The sequence below is a fragment of the Budorcas taxicolor genome, chromosome 12 (genome assembly GCF_023091745.1).
Source record: "Budorcas taxicolor isolate Tak-1 chromosome 12, Takin1.1, whole genome shotgun sequence".
NCBI lineage: Eukaryota > Metazoa > Chordata > Mammalia > Artiodactyla > Bovidae > Budorcas > Budorcas taxicolor.
In genome coordinates this window covers 21,217,927-21,237,617 of record NC_068921.1, presented here as the reverse complement: position 1 = coordinate 21,237,617, position 19,691 = coordinate 21,217,927, and the positions used below count along the sequence as shown (strand labels likewise).

Sequence of the window (19,691 nt, the reverse complement as noted above, 5' to 3'; positions counted from 1 at the left end):
CAAGTGGCTACACATAATAAAGAAAAATCTCATTACTCAGCTGCCTCCCTGACCATATAATAAAAGTATTTCCTATGTGATTTACTCAAAACTTCCTATCTGGTTATGTAATAATTAGAAAACCCACTAATCTCCAAATGTGATTTAAAAGACTTTTTTTTTCTCAATACTGCACAAGCTACCCTTAAATCAACACTGCTATTTTGTTATTCCTTATTTTACCCCCATTTACTAAATTTTTTGTCATACTTCAACAAAAATTTAGAATGCTTACTATGTTCAAGACATTTGATGCAATGATATATAAGATATTATAGCTGTCATCAAGGAATTGATAGATTATGACACCAACTATATATAGGAGCCACAATATAAAACTTGTCCCCAACGTCACCTCCTTGGTTCACATCACTTTATACGGATAGTAAGAAATGCCTTCAGAATGCAAAAGGAAAAAAACCTGTCTTAAATAAGTAAAAGAAGCTTTAACAGAAGTTCTGTTGTTGCAGAACCCATATGATAGAACTCATGTGGCCTTAGACAGGGGATTGACAGAGACTGAGATATTACCTCCCAGGTGCCCCCCAAAGTGTAAACATTCTTTCAAAGAGGCATTATGGCAAAACACCAAAAAAAAAAACCCTACAAAAAATCTTGTGTGTATGTGTGTGTGTGTGTGAAGACTTTCAGTAGGTAAGTCTTATGATGCTTTTCAAACCACTTCCTCACTATAACATTGCCATAGGAACAGGCCCTGGGTTGGTTACCCATAGGCGATGCAGGGCCAAGGAGGAAAGAAGTGGATTGAAAGAAATATTGAGACTTTCCTGGTGGTCCAGTGATTCAGAATCTGACTTCCAATGTAGGGTCCATTCTTGATTGAAAAACTAGGATCCTACACGCCAAAGGGCAACTAAGCCCATTCCCCACAACAAGAGAAGTGCAGAAGAGGCAACAAAGACCCAGAGAAACCAAAATTTTAAAAAACAATAAAAACCACCTTACTTAAAAAACAAAAAGAAATATCGATGCCCACATTTGATGTTATAGTGTCTTTCCATTTCGGGGTTGAAGGAGTAGATAAATTGACTCAGAGGTCCTTCTAACTTAAACTCACCAGAAATTAATTGAGAAAGCAACCTCTGAAAGACTAGTGCTATGGTCCATATGCAGTAAGCCCCTATTCATCCATGCAAAAAAATACCAAAGGGCAAAACTGTCTGAGTAAGCATACTAAGACACAGTAAAGTCATAATTATGACCACATGGTCGAGGGAATCCTGCAGAAGGAAGCATAAGGGAAGAAACAAAATATGATTTAGACCCAATGTTTGTAGCCAGGTTGCAAAAACATGATATTTCACAAAGAAGAATTCAGCCGTAACAACTAATAATTCGCCAGTCAATGAAGAAATAATTGGGTCTTTCTGACAGCTGAAAGTTCAGGTCAGAGATGAACTTGGTTGAGAGACTGCTCTATCGCCCACCTTAAACATGCATTCTCCAATAGTCAAGCAAAGCAGCTGGCTGAAATACATATTATCTAGAAATAAGGGAAGGCGCTTCCACCACCAGTGGTAAAGAATCCACCTGCTAGTGCAAAAGACGCAGGTTCGATCCCTGACCCAGGAGGGTCCCACATGCCGGTGTTAACTAAGCCCGTGTGCCACAACTATGGCGCCTGTGCCCCAGAGCCCAGGAGCTGTAACTAGTGAGCCTGCACGCCACGACTACTGAAGCTGGAGAGACCCAGAGCCTGTGCTGTGCAACAAGAGAAGCCCACTGCAACGAGGGGTCCAAGTACCACAGCCGGAGAGCAGCCCCCACTCCCCAAAACCGGAGAAAAGCCGGAGCAGCAGTGGAGACCCAGCATAGCCAAAAACAAATCAGTAAATACAATTACTTTTTTTTTTTAATGAAGAAACAAGAGAAGTCTCATTTTCCAAGCTGTCTGATCAAGACTGGGCATCTCCCTGCTTAGTCTCAGACTGACGACACTCAAAAGAAGGATATTTGGCAAAATTTTAGGAAGCAAGACCATGAAAAGTACAAATATGATAGGAAAGAAATTTGTAGAGGTCTATGGGTAATGGGAAATAATACTCTCTCATATTAGTGTCAGGACTTGGTGGACTGTCAAAATCTTATCTTTAAACACTTTTGCAATACTGAATGTTTTTTAAAAATGAAATCTGGTAGTTTAAGGCAGGGGTTCAGCTTAAAGTTTAGGGAGAATGAAAAGAGAACCCCTAGTCTGGGTGATTATATTAATGCCCATATAATTTGAAGGGGGAAAAGCTCAGGACATGAGCTGGTATGGTGCTAGCGGTAAAGAATCTGCCTCCCAATGTGGGAGATGCGAAAGATGCGGGTTCGATCCCTGGGTCGGAAGATCCCCTGGAGAAGGAAACGGCAATCCACTCCAGCATTCTTCCCTGGAAAATCCCATGAACAGAGATTTTCCATAGGTAAAATACTGACTGATAGCCTGGTGGGCTACAGTCCCATGGAGGTCACAGAGAGTTGGACATGACTGAACAGCTGACCACGCATCGGCCCTAAGCAAAGGGAACACAAGAAACCAACGTCAACTTCAAGGGACCAATAGTTAAATGGATTAGAGAGAAACTGGCTAACTGAATTTCTAACTTATCCCATGGATGATCTAAGAAGAAATATTGCTCTTGCTTTCTAAAAAAATATAAGTTGAGAGGAGGCATTCTCAAAATACTTCTATTTGGGGGAAAGTTTACCCATTTCTAGCATTTAAACCTATAATTCTTTCATTTTATGACTAATTTATTTCCTGTCCTTTGCTGATCATTTGAACTTTACTCAAATAAACACAAGTTCCAATGAAGGTTGAACTGTGGATTTCAATCACTCTGACAGCTTTACTATGCTAAAGGCATTATTTGGCAGGAGACACTAATCTTCATGGGATGTGCTGAATGGATGTGGGAACTTTAAGCAACAATACTCTGTGAATAAAACTTCAGGTATTTAAAGGCATCCTGGTGAAGTTAAATGTCAGGATCCTTTGGCAGAAACCAAAACAATACTGTAAAGCAATTATTCTTCAGTTAAAAATAAAGTAAAAAACAAACAAACAAAACGTCAGGATTCTATAAGAGGGCCTTGACTAGAGAGGCATACAAAGAGAACCCCACCACCATAAAGCAAAGATTTAATTAATTCCCGGACACTACTCCATTCAGCTGTGCGTCAGAAAATAATATTTATAGTATATAAATATACACTTTTTTATAGTATCCGGCCCATGTTTTACCTTACTAAGAACACTTATATTTAGGACCTCAATTGCCTAGCATGAAAAAGAATTGTTCTTTTAAATCAAATATTTTATGAACTCAATTAAAATTAACCCTTGGTTTTGTTTTAATTTAGTCTAAGTAACATCAGTAAAATGACGGTGAATGGGCAGTGGTCCCTTTTTCTCCCAGACACGTTTTAAGTGACAGTAAAGGGATCTGACTATAGGAAGCTTTAAATTACTGTCAGATGAAAATCAGAGTATGCTAAATAAATGTTATCATCGTTCAGATTAATTAATATCTGTTATCTTTAGCTTGGATAATTTGTTCTCCTTCAATTCTGTGAAATATCAAACTTCCTTGGGTACTTTTTCTTCTGAGTAAACAGAAAATCAAAAGATCAGATTACAGTGTTATTTTGGAAAATGTCACGAATAAAAACAAGTCATTTTCTACACATGGTTCTACAATACAACCTAGACCAAAAAGAAACCAACAAAGGAGCAGTATATGTCACAATGAGGAACCAAGAAGTTATGTGAAATAAGACATGAACGAAACAATAGGATGAGCATTTCTGAATTATACACACATCCCCCACAGCCAACAAACTTCCTCAACTGAATTAAACATACTGTTTAAAACTCACCCAAGAAAGCACTACCTTATAAAAACAGAAATACCAAATTCATTATTTTAAATAACTTTCTGTCATTCATCTTCCCACGTGAATTTCCCCCAAAACTCCAATAAACCCAGCAGAAAGGGCGGGACAGCGCACAAACCACCTCCACTGTCCCAAGCCTTGGACCTCACAATGGGAACATCGCAGACTAACTCATTTCCATCCCAAATATATCAATATGAGCACATTAATCATTTCAATTTTCTAAATCCTCAATTTCAAGCTGCTCTAAGACTACAATTCCAACAGATGGGACACCAATCCAACAACAACCTCACAAATCAGCCAATCTTTCCTAAATTCCTCTGGGTTAAGATGAGCAAAGAGAGTGTATATTGCTAAACACCAACAACTTGAAAATAATTTACAAATATTTACTTGACATATAACCAAAATATTTATGCAAAACTGAGAAACAGAAAACGGACAGCTTATCTGTTAGGTTCAGAGCAGAGAAAATGACAGGACTTGCCCAAAGTCAGTCAGCAAATTGGCAGCAAACATGAAAATCAAAGTCCAGTTTCCCACCCAGGTACAAGTGCTATCCTATGAGCAATGATGAACACTCCAATATTAAACCATGCATCTTTATCAGAATTTAATGCAAACAGTATGTTCAAACTGCATCTCTCATTTGTCTTAACGAAGATAACTTACTCCATGCATTCCCTACCTCATTTCACAAAGAATTGAAAATGGCTTTAAAAGCAGATACAAAAAAACAACAACAACAACAAAGGCTAGAAGTAAGCAAAAAGTCTTGACTGAGGAAAATAAATCAAATCTGAGAAAGAAAATCAAAAGAAAGATCTGTGGGGACTATAACAGAGCCCATGTTTCACCTTACCTATAAGGACTCTGTACCAGGCCCATAGAGTTGCTCCTCCTAACCTTTTTCACCTCACAAATCACACAGAAACTTAGATGTGAGCAAGACAGCCTGGAGGAAATGGAACAGACTGCTGGGGCCCCGATGACTGGATTGCTCCTGCCCAACTAGACAGATCAGTTTGCGGGGCCCGGAATCCATCTGGATCATCCCAGGACACTGTAACACAGGATGAGAAATTCTGCCTTCGAGAAAGCCAAGGGTTTCTGGCTCTCCTATCTGAAAAGTCATCTTCGTCAGTGTTTCTTCAAAGGGGCGGCTGAGCGTGATGGCAGATGAATGTTCATGGCGGCAAGACTTACAATAGCCAGGACATGGACGCAACCTAAGTGTCCGTCAACCAAGGAATGGACAAAGAAGGTGCGGAGCATGTATGCAGTGGAGAATTACTCAGCCATAAAAGAGAAATAACGCCATTTGCAGCGACTTGGATGGACCTAGAGACTGCCACACTGAGTAAAGTAACAGAAAGACAAGCATCCTACGATATCACTTATATGTAAAACAAAAAGGGGTACAAGTGAACTTATCTACAAAACAGAATAGAAACACAGATGTAGAAAACACACTTACGGTTACCGGGGGGTGGGGGGAGTAGTGGGGAGGGATAAATTGGGACACTGGGACTGATATATACACCCCACTATATGTAAAACAGATGGCTAATAAGGGCCTACCGCACAGCACAGGGGACTCTACTCTACTCTGTAATGGCCTATGTGGGAAAGGAATCTAAAACAGACTGGACATATGCATTTGTGTAACAGATTCGCTTGAGTGTATACTTGAAACTGACACAAAATAATCAACTAGACTCCAACAAAATTTTGTTTAAAGAGGCAGATAAAACATTTCATGTATACACACAGCAGTATGAGCTGAGAGCCCAGTGAAAGCAGGCATTTCTGCAGAAGGATAACACGAAGCAGAAACTCTCAGAATACGGATGAATAGTCGACTGCATGTATATCCTTTATACTACACATCACAAATAATAAACAGCCTTTCGCTCAACCAGGCTGATGAAAAAATAAATAAAACTGGAAAAGCAGGCAGTTCAACATGAAGGTTTTTAGTGAGGACTAGAGTTCCTGCACTTTATTGTTTAACTATTATTTGATTGTTGACTTAAATTTTAAAGTTTTAAAAATCTTAGATTTATTTTTATTGAGCTAACATTGGTTTATAACATTACATACATTTCATAACACTACATAGTGTGGTGTAAGATGTTATGGAAAAACCTAAACAAACTTTCTGGCCACCCCAACGTTTCTACACTTGCTACAGCGTGTTCACCACCAAAAATCTAGTTTCCACCTGTCACCACGCATTTGATCCCCTTTATGCGTTTTGCCTCACCTCTGGTAACCACTAATCTGTTCTCACTATACCTATGTATTTATTTTTATTCGGTTTGTTCATTTATTTTATTTGTTGGTGCTTCATATTGCACAAGAGGGAAGTCACATGGTCTTTATCTTTCTCTGTCTGACTTACTTCACTGAGTAGAGTTCTTATACTTCAAAAAGTTAGCTGAGCAAATGGTCAAGTGGCCACACTGGCAGGAAAACTGAAGGGGCCCGACCACAGCCTCGGCCTGGGCAAATGCCATCCCACCAGATGGGATTTTCAAGGCAGAGAGCTGAAGATCCTACAAAATGGTCATTTCATTTATTGGGTGTGCCTTTTATTTGTAGTCACCTTTGAAGAGCCATCTTCTGCTCTGCTTCGGGGACAAATGCATAAACACTTAGGAGCCAAAATAAGTTCCATCTGTCTGTCCCGGCAGTGACAGAATCCACAGAGGTTTTCCAACTGCCCAATCCTCAACTCAGGCCTGAGACTCTGGCCTTCTTAAACTCCTATTCACTGTACCTTTGGCAGCCAAGTGGCTTTACCTCTTCTCCATGGGGGAAGTGTTGGCAAGAAAGGTCCAGACATGATACCCAACTCTGCAGAGTAAGAAAAATCTCAAACACCTGCCACCCCGGCTCCTGCCCGCACTCTCCTCTCCTCTTTAGTCTGACCCCATGAATAGCAAAGCTCGTTGGTAAAGTAAATGTGAAATAACTCAACCATGAAAATAGGAATGCCTGTGCTCTTCATGCTTGCTTGTTTGTTTTTTTCCCCTCTGTTCAGTTCAGTCACTCAGTCGTGTCCGACTCTTTGCGACCCCATGAATCGCAGCACGCCAGGCCTCCCTGTCCATCACCAACTCCGGGAGTTTACCCAAACTCATGTCCATTGAGTCAGTGATGCCATCCAACCATCTCATCCTCTGTTGTTCCCTTCTCCTCCTGCCCTCAATCCCTCCCAACATCAGGGTCTTTTCCAATGAGTCAATTCTTCGCATGAGGTGGCCAAAGTATTGGAGTTTCAGCTTTGGCATCATTCCTTCCAAAGAACACCCAGGACTGATCTCCTTCAGAATGGACTGGTTGGATCTCCTTGCAGTCCAAGGGACTCTCAAAAGTCTTCTCCAACACCACAGTTCAAAAGCATCAATTCTTCGACACTCAGCTTTCTTCACAGTCCAACTCTCACATCCATACATGACCACTGGGAAAACCATAACCTTGACTAGACAGACCTTTCTTGGCAAAGTAATGTCTCTGCTTTTTAATATGCTATCTAGGTTGGTCATAACTTCTCTTCCAAGGAGTAAGTGTCTGCGTCTTTTTATTTCATGGCTGCAGTCACCATCTGCAGTGATTTTAAAGCCCCCCAAAATAAAGTCTGACACTGTTTCCACTATTTCCCCATCTATTTGCCATGAAGTGATGGGGCCAGATGCCATGATCTTTGTTTTCTGAATGTTAAGCTTTAAGCTAACTTTTCACTCTCCTCTTTCACTTTCATCAAGAGGCTTTTTAGTTCTTCTTCATTTTCTGCCATAAGGGTGGTGTCATCTGCATATCTGAGGTTATTGATATTTCTCCCGGCAATCTTGATTCCAGCTTGTGCTTCTTCCAGCCCAGCGTTTCTCATGATGTACTCTGCATAGAAGTTAAATAAGCAGAGTGACAATATATAGCCTTGACGTACTCCTTTCCCTATTTGGAACCAGTCTGTTGTTCCATGTCCAGTTCTAACTGTTGCTTCTTGACCTGCATATGGGTTTCTCAAGAGGCAGGCCAGGTGGTCTGGTATTCCCATCTGTTGAAGAATTTTCCACAGTTTATTGTGATCTACATAGTCAAAGGCTTTAGCATAGTCAATAAAGCAGAAATAGATGTTTTTCTGGAACTCTCTTGCTTTTTCGATGATCCAGCAGATGTTGGCAATTTGATCTCTGGTTCCTCTGCCTTTTCCCCTCTGTAGTAAGATGCAAATATAGTGGTTGAAATGGTATCTACTAGAAGCCTGGAACAAATAATCACATTTACAGCTATAACTAAAACCTTAACTCTGTACCCTCAGGAAGGTTCCTCCCTGGTATTCAAGGTCAGGCAGGTCCCAGCTGGGAAGGCTATAACTTGATCTTGTCATAGTAGGCTACTTTCCAGCTACCATGTGAGATAACGTCAGGAAGACACAATTTTTGAAAGAATATTTGATAAGGACATACTCTTATTTCTCACTCATCCATAAACATCAGCTTAGAGGAAACTAAAAAACAAGTCATCAGTCACCCCAAATTCTCTATAGATAGCAGTGTTTAAAATAGACCTTTCAGACTTCCCTGATGGTCCAGAGGTTAAGAATCTGCCCGCCAGTGTAGGGGACACAGGACTCGATTCCTGGTCCAGGAAGATCCCACACGCCATGGAGCAACTAAGCCCATGCACCGCAAGTACTGAGCCCACCGTCAAGAGCCCGAGAACTGCAGCTACTGAGCCCTCACCCCACAAATACTGAAGTCCACGCACCTAGAGCCTGGACTCCGTAACAAGAGAAGCCATCGCAATGAGAAGCCTGTGCGCTGCAATGGGAAAATAGACCCCACTCACTGCAACTAAGAAAGCCCGTGAGCCTCAACGAAGAGCCTGTGCATTGCAACAAAGACCCAACATAGCCACAAATAAAAATAGATAAATTCTGAAAATATAAAATGGAACTTTCTCAGGGACCTCTTGTGACCATGTGCCCATTACACCTACTTCTGTTAAAACTCACCAGGCACTGTGGTACTCATTTTACATCCGGTTCCCCCAACCGACTGTACCATACCATGAAGACAGGAATCATCTGCCATATTAAACACTCTATCCTGGGGCTTCCCTGGTGGTCCAGTGGTTAAGACTCCATGCTCTCAATGTAGGAAACACGGGTTCAAACCCTGGTCGGGGAACTAATATCCCACATGCCACAGAGCATGGCCAAAACAAAATAAAAATAAATACACACCTTATTCTTAGCACACTGCACAGTGTTTGGTATGGAAGAAACATTTAAAAATTGTTGAATGCACTGTCCAAAGAAATTAAGCAAGATAATGTTTTCTGCTTTTCATCTTTACTTGCCCTCACTTTTCCCATACTGCTTTCAGCTCAGTACCTCAGAGGCACCAATAGGGACCTACTGGACTGCACGGCTCAGTCTTTCCTCTTTAAAGATCACAGAGATACAGGAGAAAGTGAAAAGACAGGAACTGGGAGGTGTACACTTTGGGTGAGGCGGAGTCAGATACTTGCAGCGGCAAGCAGCAGGACCCCACTGCATGGACTTAAGTGCAAAGAGGCATATGGCAGTAAGAGAGAGGGTACCTTTTGAACTCAAGGGCAGAATCAGAGTCAAGCTTGGGAGTTCAGAGCATGAAGAAAACCTTAAGGCATCACTTGCTCAGGCTTCTCTCCCTCTGGAGCCAAGTGATTCACACTTTCTTCACGCACACAAATGCCACAAAGCTGTTGGATTTCTGTGTTCCCAGCTCAAGGGACCAGCCTAGGTGGAGACTAGCATTTCCTACTCCAAACTCTAAATTCCTAGGAAAACTGGACTGGCTCAGGGGCAAACAGCCTTAACCAGGCAAATCTAGTTTCTCCTAGATCCCTCCTGGAGAGGAAGCAAGTCATGATCTTTGCAACCCTATTGACTGTAGCCTACCAGGCTCCTCTGTTCATGGGATTGTCCAGGCAAGAAAACTGGAGTGAGTTGTCATTCCCTTCTCTGGGGGATCTTCCTGAACCAGGGATTGAACCTGAGTCTCCTGCACTGGCAGGTGGACACTTTACCACTGAGCCTCCAAAGAAGCCCAGGGAAGCAGGAGCGCCTCAGAAAAGACAGGGTATGAGGATGCCTCCAAAGCAGTGGCTGGCTTTTTGATTGCGATGCGTCTGCTCCTCATCTTTCTCTCACCTGCCACTCTCTGAAGTTCATGCAGTCGTATCACACTCTGCCTTTCAGGCTCACTCCGTGCCCTCAAACTTGGCCCTCAGTATCCACTCTTGCTCATCTAATGTCTTCTGCTCCCTTCCCTGCAATCAACTCCAAATGCTTCTCAATGCTATAAAACGTTACTAGCCTACTCAGAATGCGACAAACACCATATTAAAAGGGCTTTTTTTTTTCTTTTCCGTGTTTGATATTTCAGGTTCTGTGACTTTATTTTTTCCCAACTTTATTAAGGTATAATTTTCAAATAAAATTATAAGGTATTTGAAGCTTACAAAGTGATGAGTTGATATATGTTGTGAAAGGATTCCTGTCATCAAATTAACACATTTTTAATTCACCTCACATATTTCTTTTTTTTTGGTAAGGACATTTAAGTTGTACTCTCTCAGCAAATTTCAATCGTACAATACATGTTATCAACTGTAGGCCACCATGTTATACACTAGATCCCCAGACTCCACACATCCTGTAACTGAGCTTACGTTTGCCACCTCTTTGCCCCTAGCAACCACTTTTCTACTCTCTGTTTCTATGAGTTCAACTTTTTTAAAAGGTATTTTAATGGACAAAGTAAGCAAACAAATCATATATTGCACATACAAGATATAAATTATCTCTGTTTTCTCCTGGATTTGGAATACTACTTTTTTTTGTACGACTATAAACACACCATATGGTCATATCTGCCTTGTGGTGTCCATACTATAGCCTCTAGTAAACTATAGTTTTCCACTTAGTGAGTGAAGTAAAGTCGCTCAGTCGTGTCTGACTCTTTGCGACCCCATGGACTATAGCCTATCAGGCTCCTCCGTCCATGGGATTCTCCAGGCAAGAGTACAGGAACGGGTTGCCACTTCCTTCTCTAGGGGATCTTCCCAACTCAGGGATCAAACCCAGGTGTCCCGCATTGCAGACAGACGCTTTACCATCTGAGTCACCAGGGAAGCCCCTTTGTAACTAATACCACATACCCCTTATTTAAGGACAATATTGAGTAACCTCTTAACAAAACACCTTCCAATAGAAAGGACTGCAAAAAAAAAAAAGTGGAAATTCAATAACTGAATACATTCTAAATGACATGAAAATGTAACCTATTTCCTTATGCAATAAGATTCTGCCTCTCTTAAGGTAAACAAAAGATCTTGCTCAGAGACCAGTTCCTATGTTACCTGAATGCATATGATCCCTAATATAAAAGCCAGTTTCCAACCAACTGTGAAGAACACAGCCTTCTGTTCTTTTCACCCTCCACGATAGATGGAACCGTCCAACAATGAAAGAGTACGGAAATTATCCTGACCATTCACCCGCTGTTCACCTGCACCTTCTGGCATCCAGCTTGATGGCCTGTATATAGTCAGTGCACAGTAAATATGTGATCAACTAGAATGTGTATTTGTATCTATGTATTTACAAATCAACACTGTACAGGCATGAGCCTTCACATGTGTTCATATAAACATATGTAAACAGATCAGCATGTTAGTTGTTCAGTCACTAAGTTGTGTCCAACTCTTTGTGACCCCATGGACTGCAACACGCCAGGCTCTCCTGTCCTTCACTATCTCCTGGAGGTTGTTCAAACTCAGTCAGTGACCACTGAGTCAGTGATGCTATTTAACCATCTCATCCACTGTCACCCCCTTCTTCTCCTGCCCTCAATCTTTCCGAGCAACAGGGTCTTTTCCAGTGAGTTGGCTCTTCGCATCAGATGGCCCAAGTATTCTTCAGCTTCAGCATCAGTCCTTCCAGTGAAGATTCAGGGTTGATTTCCTTTAGGATGGACTGGTTTGATCTCCTTGCTGTCCAAGGGACTCTCAAGAGTCTTCTCCAGCACCACAATTAGAAAGCATCAGTTCTTTGGCGCTCAGCCTTCTTTATGGTCCAACTCTCTCACCTGCACATGACTATTGGAAAAACCATTTCCCGCATGTTGGAGAAAATGCCAAAAGGCAACCTCAAAATATAAAAGACATTCAAATCACCTCCGGATCTTTCAAAATGCAGATTCTCATTCAGTAGGTCTCAGGTGGAGCCCAGTATTTGTATTTCTAGTAAGTTCTCAGGTGACCTTGATGCTGCCGGTCCACAGACCACATGTTGATAGCAAAGTAACCCCTTCTTTACTCCCTTTCATAGACGGTCACAGGCAAAATAATTAGAGGGTCATTCTTCTCAAAGATCACGTTCGGTCACTTAGGAAAATGTATGATAATACTCTCAGGGAAATCATCTTTGTTAACAGATTCAAGTCTTCAGTAAGTACTTGTTTACTGAGAGCCTATGCCGGGTACAAGAGTTACAGCAGCTTTCTTTAGTCACTCAACAGATACAGCTTACTAAAGCACAAACATGCAACTCGCGGCTTCTCTGTATCCTCCGTGATATTTGAATAAAGAGAATATTAGAGTGACATCAGATGTGTATGGATATGTGTATTGGGGACTGGGGGTGGTTGGTAAGCAACTGTTTAGGATCCCACACCTTCATGAGGTTCCTATCAACACCCATCTCAACAAGATTCCTTAAGCACCATCCCCAAGCCCTCGTCACTCTGCCCACATTGGCCTCTCCTGTCTTCAGAGTCACATGGAAATTACAGGACTCTGGGGTCAACTTCAGCTTGCTGGACTACAGAATCTCCCCAGCTCGTCCTGCTGGATATTACGTCAAGTGTGATGAAAAAGGCTGTAGGTGACTGGTTATACCACTTAAAAATAAGGGGAAAAAAAAATCAATCATAGGATTCCTTTCCTTTTCCATTTACCTAAGGCCTCATCACTGCCAAGACTTAAGAAGAAAGCTCACCTTGGGTCTTGGCTGTGCAATGGCGTCTGCTGGAGGCGCAACCAGTAAGGTGAGAATCTAAGCACAGTAAGTTCCCTACATACGAAACCTTCAAGTTGAGAGTTTTCAAAGATGCGAACGTGCCCCCTTATGCCAGCTGTCGTACTATACTGCTATACTTTTCAAGGTACTGTACTGTAAGATTAAATGTTTATTTTTTGTGTTTGCTTTTCATGTATTATTTGTATGAAAAGTATTATAAAGCTATTATTACAGTACAGTACTATGTAGCCGATTGTGTTCATTGGGTACCTAGGCTAACTTTGCTGGACTTAGGAGAACGGGCTCTCAGGATGGAACTCATTTGCATATAGGGGACTTACTATACTGAATTATAAGTTTCTTTTTTGATAACGTAGAGGGGGATACTTGGTTCAACTACATGGTTATCATCTATTCACTACAATTCTAAAGAAATGCAAACCTCAAAGATAAATCTGAAATCACAGAAATCCATTACATCCTTAATAACGTATTTGTTCATAAACACGCAAAACTGTTGCTTATCACAGTCTTCTTTTGCCAGAGGCGTAAGCTTTAGCATATCTATAGTGCAGCATGAATTTTTCTGGGTTGTATGCTGTGGCATATACTACTCAAACAGGGATGCTGGTAGCAAGGGAAGAGGCGCACATTGCAGGAAGCCAGAGGGTACAGAGACCCAGACGACAAGCCCAGGGCATTTTTCTAGTATGCTGATTTCAATTAAGGTTTGCAGGAAGGGGAGTAAGAGAAACGTTTAACAATATGACTGACAATGAATTCAAATAATTACACTAAAATAAATATGGAATAAGATACCCAAACTTCATTAAGTTTGATAAAACCATAGACTATAAAGAAAGAAATTGCCTATCTGGGGAGGGGGTTGCGGGGCGCGGGCAACAGCTCTCTCCCTGCAGGGGAACTTCTGCCAGTTCAAGAATCTAAGAATTAGTCATCTTTTTTTAAAAGTATATTTGAAAGATTCACTATTTATCAGTGCAAGGACATATTTCTCATAGGAGCTTTTGGGGAAATGAGACAGACTTCTAATTAGAACATTTGAATCCACAGCAAATCCTTTTGAGAGCTGAATGTTCAATGCTGAATGTCCTGAATTTGAACAAATAATAGAACAATAATGTAAGAACAAATTTACTTCACAAATGTAATCACCGGACAAAATTTTGAATTGTCTAAGGAACTACTTTACAAAAAAGTTAAACAAAAAGTTGGAAATGAGAGGGAGACAACTGTAAGCAGGGAGCCTAGGAACTGAAGTCCTTCCATTAATCTTACTCAGAAACTGTGTATATACAGTCAGTTTCAAAACAATTTTCCCATTTTACATAGAGAGCTAAAATGATATAATGATATCATTATAAATATAAATATAAAATGATATAATCCTTTCCATTATAATGACAATCCCAACCCTCATGCATCTCTACTCAAGAGAACACAGCACAGGCAATCTGAGAAGGAAGGGGAGTTGGGGTCCATGTCTGATTCTTAAAGACAGAGATCCAGATACTTACAAGGCATCACATGGTATATGCTTGGCCAGTACTGTCCACTGTCTCTCTTTAACCACACACGAACAGTCCTGCAACAAAAGAAATGGGTGTTTAAATCACACTATTTTTGGTCATGGGAAAGTTGATAGGAGGTCTTAAATATATATACAGTGGACCCTCAACAACACAGGTTTGAACTGTACAGGCCTACTTATAAGTGGATTGTTTTTCATCAAATATGCACTACAGTACTACACAAGCCACGAATGGTTGACTCTGCAGATGTGGAACCACAGGTACAGAAAGCCAACTATACAGTCATGTGCAGATTTCATTTTTAACATAATTTTATAATTTTATCTATTTATTGATTGATGGCTGTGCTGGGTCTTCACTGCTGCGCGGGCTTTCCTCCAGCTGCAGCGAGTGGGGGCTGCTCCTCATTGCAGTGTGCAGGCTTCTCAGTGTGGTGTCTTCTCTTGCTGCAGAACATGGGCTCTGGGCACGTTGGCTTCAGAAGTTGCGGTTCCCGGGCTCTAGGGCACATGCTCATAGCTGCTCCAAGGCATGTGGGATCGTCCCAAATCAGGATCGCTCCTGTGTCTCCTGCACTGGCAGGTGGATTCTTTACCGAGACACCACGGAAGCCCTATGTGCGGATTCTAAACTGCACGGAGAATCACTGCCTCTAATTGTTCAAGGCTCAACTCTGTGTGTGTACATGACATAGTCATATTGCTATAATTAAATAATATATATTACATATAAATATGTATCACGTTTGTTTATAACATATGTCTATACAACACATCAATATAGATCCTAACTATATATATATATATATCACACATTATATATATGTGCACATACACACCACTTATGCTTTTCTAAAGAGACTATATTCCTTAAATTTAAGGCTGCATATATTTAGAATTATATGACTGTTTTATAATTAAATATTTAAGGATAATTAAATTTTATCCTCATATGTATTTATATACCCACATGTGACAGTGTTCAAAACTTATCCTTGTAGCTGTTTTGCTCTTGGAGTATACGGCCTTTGCCCTAGTCTGCTGGAAGCATTCATCTCCCTGGGCAGTAATTGGGATTTACTAGGGAAGAACACAGGAAGAGATAATGAAGCAATACGCAACATCTGACACACAAAGAAGGCTCACCAGTAAATTCAGTCTTACAAGCTAGGCCATTGTCTCAAAAGAGGGTTTTTCCAAACACGGTCAAACAATGATAAAACTCTTGAGACTCAGATTACTGAGCTAGAGGACTGATTGTGGAACCAACCAGGGAACAGGGTAATCCTGCAACAAGGTGGGGGATGAGGGTCCACGCCAGATGGACACGTGGTAGACATCCAGGACAGAGGATGAGATGGTTGGATGGCATCATCAACTCAATGGACATGAGTTTGAGCAAACTCCAAGAGATTGTCAAGGACCGGGAAGCCTGGCATGCTGCAATCTATGGGCTCACAAAGAGTTGGACACGACTGAGTGACTGAACAAGAAGACATCCAGGAGAGCTTGGAGAGGAGGAGTCAAAGAGAAAATGATGCTGTCAGGGGATACTGCCAGGTTCTTATCAACCAGAAAGGCCCTACCACAGGTTACACCAGCACCCACCCACAAGGCCAACACAACTAGGAGGTAAAGGGACACTGCCCCAGAGACCAGAGGAAGTAGCCAACATCAAACCAAGGGAAATGAACAGTGCCCATGGCTGCCAGGAGAGCATATACACCACAACTCTCACCCCATACCCTTGCACCATCCCAGGGTAAAAGGCGGACACTGAGCATTTTCATCTCAGAGAGAACCGGACAATATCTAAATAGACTATTTAAGTCATTACCTTAGACTAAGTTTTAAACTGTATTGGATTTCTTCACCAGTTAATCAGTGGGTCACCCAACAGGAGGAAAAGACTTAACTACAGACACAACGAGGACGTGCCATTTTCTCTGTGTAGCCACAAGAGTCGATGTAGCAATATACCAGGACACGACTACCTATACTTGCAGAATTCCATCTTTTCGGTCAACCAGCCAATCTGTGAGATGGACAGGTGTAATGGAAAATAATTCCTAATAAATAATTCAATACATACATTATTTATACACCTAATCAGCCTTCACTTAAATTCTTTTCATCATTACACCAATACATTTTAATATGGAGACTATTATCTCAACAAGAATAAATAAAAGAGTGCCATCATGGAAAACGGTATAACAGGAAGTTCCAAGAATCAGTCCCTGTACCAAATCAGTTATGGAGCTGGGAAGAACTGTCAGAATCACTGTTTCAGAATTATGAAGTCTAGTTAGACACTTGCAGCATCCGTGGGAATGCCTGATGAAGAAGCAGGCTTGTGGCAGTAAATGCCACATCTTACTTGCAGCTGCCATCATGCTGCCCCATTCATATAGCAGGTAGCTGTGGGGACTGCGGCTTGTGTTCACAGAGTGGCTTGCAGGTACCAGGGTGCTGGAACCCAGTCCTTCAAATCTGGGGGATGTGTGTTTTAATTTGCCAAGTGGTTCACCGAGGGAGTAGAGAAGAAACTGGCCTTTCTCTCAGTTCTCTAGGTCTGAAGGGCTTTCCAGGGCAGTGTTTGCCAAAAGAATTTAAAGGGAAGGAAGACCTTTTTCTCCTTAATGAAATCACTGGTTGACCTCAGAGACAGAAGAACAGAAATTTCAATGATCACATGCAACAAGAAATACAGTCTTTGCAGAAAGAGCTTGGAAAAGTCACTGAACAGACAACTGCACCATTCAACAAGTAACAACAGCAATCTCTAGAAAGGAGGGGGATTGTGACTTTCCGTTACCACATTATAATTATTTAAAGCGTTCTGTTTCTAGACCTGTGTTTGCCAAGGCGGAGGGGAAGTGAGGGAGGGGCAGACTGGGAGTTTGGGGTTAGCAGATGCAAACCATTATGCATAGAACGCGGTTACGTGGGTTATGAGCCCATGGCCATTGAGCAGGTAACATCCTCCATTTGGTGGGAGTTTTCACATCTATTAAAAAAAACTCACGATGTATGTACCAGATATTATCATCGAAGTATTTCAGAGAGGAACAGGGCAGGGTTCTATCCTGGGAAGGCCCCATAGAGTCCTGCTCAATCACAACTGACTCCCTCATTAGAAAATAAGCATGAAGGAGTTCCCTGGCTGTCCAGTGGTTATGTTGCAGAGAAGAACCAACTGTAAGACCAACTGGAACCAAAGAACCAGTTGGAGCTATTTCTTTCACTTGCTTTTCATTGCTGTTGTTATTATAGGCAAGAGCCCGCCTCAGAGGACCCTGCCCCTCTGCCTAAGTGTTTAACTAAAGTGCCTTTGATCAGCTCACAGAGAGATAATCTGACCCTGTCCACCTATGAAAAGAGGAGAGTAACACACCTCTTACAAACGCTGGCCATTCTGAGATGATTTGAAAAACCAATGGCCCTTTTTACTTTACTTCCTTACTGACTCTCCCTCTCTATTCCACCTCTTGACGTTGGTTCCTCACCACTTCTCTCTTCGTTCTGTAAAAGAATCTGGCATCCAGATTCCCAACAAGCTGGTTATCCTGAGACATTTCTTGGTTGTTCAGTCACTCAGTCGTGGCTGACTCTGCAATCCCATGGACTGCAGCACACCAGGCTTCCCCGTCCTTCACTATCTCCCAGAGTTTACTCAAACTCATGTCCATTGAGTCGGTGATGCCATCCAACCATCTCATCCTCTGTCGTCCCCTTCTCCTGCTCTCAACCTATCCCAGCATCAGGGTCTTTCCCAATGAGTCAGCTCTTTGCATCAGGTGGCCAAAGGATTGGAGCTTCAGCTTCAGCATCAGTCCTTTCAGTGAATCAGTTTAGTTCAGTCGCTCAGTCGTGCAAGTCGAGACTCTTTGCGACCTCTAGCTTTGACCTTTGACCTTTGTTGGCAAAGTATGTCTCTGCTTTTTAATATGCTGTCTAGGTTGGTCATAGCTTTTCTTCCAAGGAGTAAGCGTCTTTTAATTTCATGGCTGCAGTCACCATGTGCAGACTTTGGAGCCCCCAAAAATAAAGTCTCTCACTGTTTCCCTATCTATTTGCCATGAAGTGATGGGACCAGATGGTATGATCTTAGTTTTCTGAATGTTGAGTTTTAAGTCAACTTTTTCACTCTCCTCTTTCACTTTCATCAAGAGGCTCTTTAGTTGCTCTTCTAGTTAATTTTCAGAGCTAATTTCCTTTAGGATTGACTGGTTAGATCTTGTTGCCCAAGGGAATCTCAAGAGGTGGGTATGATTATTAATGAAACAGGAGGGAAGGGGGTAGGTCATAACCTTTAACAGAATGACATACCCTGAGGACATGACAGAAACTGATTAGATTTGGGGAAGAGGTGACTTCCACTAGACCTAGGTCCTCAGTATAGCATGCTCGTTGTAACACATCAGCCCGCTGAATGACACGCCCATAAGCATCATGACAGTTTCGAGGCCAATCATCAAAACCCAAAAAGTAAGCAGTGGCCCAATTCCTGGAAATCTTCACCCCTTCCCCAAAATAGTTGGAATAACCCTCCCATTCATTAGTTGATGAAATCACTCAGCCCATAAAAGCTAACCACACCACATTTCGAGGCCACTCTTGCCTTCTGAGGTAGCCCAACTCTGTCCATAGAGTGTGTTTCTCTCTACATAAATCTACTTCTTACCTATCGCTTCGTCTCCCACTGAATTCTTTCTGCAATGAGACATCAAGGACCTGAGCTTCATTATCTCCTTAAACCAGGTAAGCGATCTCAGTTGGAAGACTGTGGGTTCTGGCCAGGTTCAAGTCTCAATCTGAGATAAACGCTTTCACAAATGTCATGGGCTGCACAGAGAGCCCCAGGGTGAACCAGGCATCCACCTTCAGACACCACTACGCTGTGCAGAGCTGCTCCCTAACAAACGGCGGGTGGCAGGGGAGAGGACGGCAGGAAAACAAGGCAAGTTTCACTTCAATAGACCGAGTTTAAAGTTACTACAGATCATCTGAGTTTCGATTACACATGGAGCAGCTTCTTACATGTGGGTTACAGATAAAGGCACTGAGAAATGGGAATGGTGGTGGTGCTAGGTGCTAAGTCGCTTCAGTTGCATC

At 41.9% G+C, this 19,691-nt stretch overlaps 1 protein-coding gene across 2 annotated transcripts in view; it reads right to left on the bottom strand.

Moving 5' to 3' along the window:
- The window catches only part of WDFY2 (WD repeat and FYVE domain containing 2), a 178,555-nt gene that overhangs the window by 92,312 nt on the left and 66,552 nt on the right, over window positions 1–19,691 (bottom strand). For both annotated transcript variants that reach the window (XM_052650136.1, XM_052650138.1), the window contains exon 2: window positions 14,560–14,627. In XM_052650136.1, the coding sequence (XP_052506096.1) occupies window positions 14,560–14,627 (68 nt within the window). The remainder of the gene's footprint in view (window positions 1–14,559; window positions 14,628–19,691) is intronic.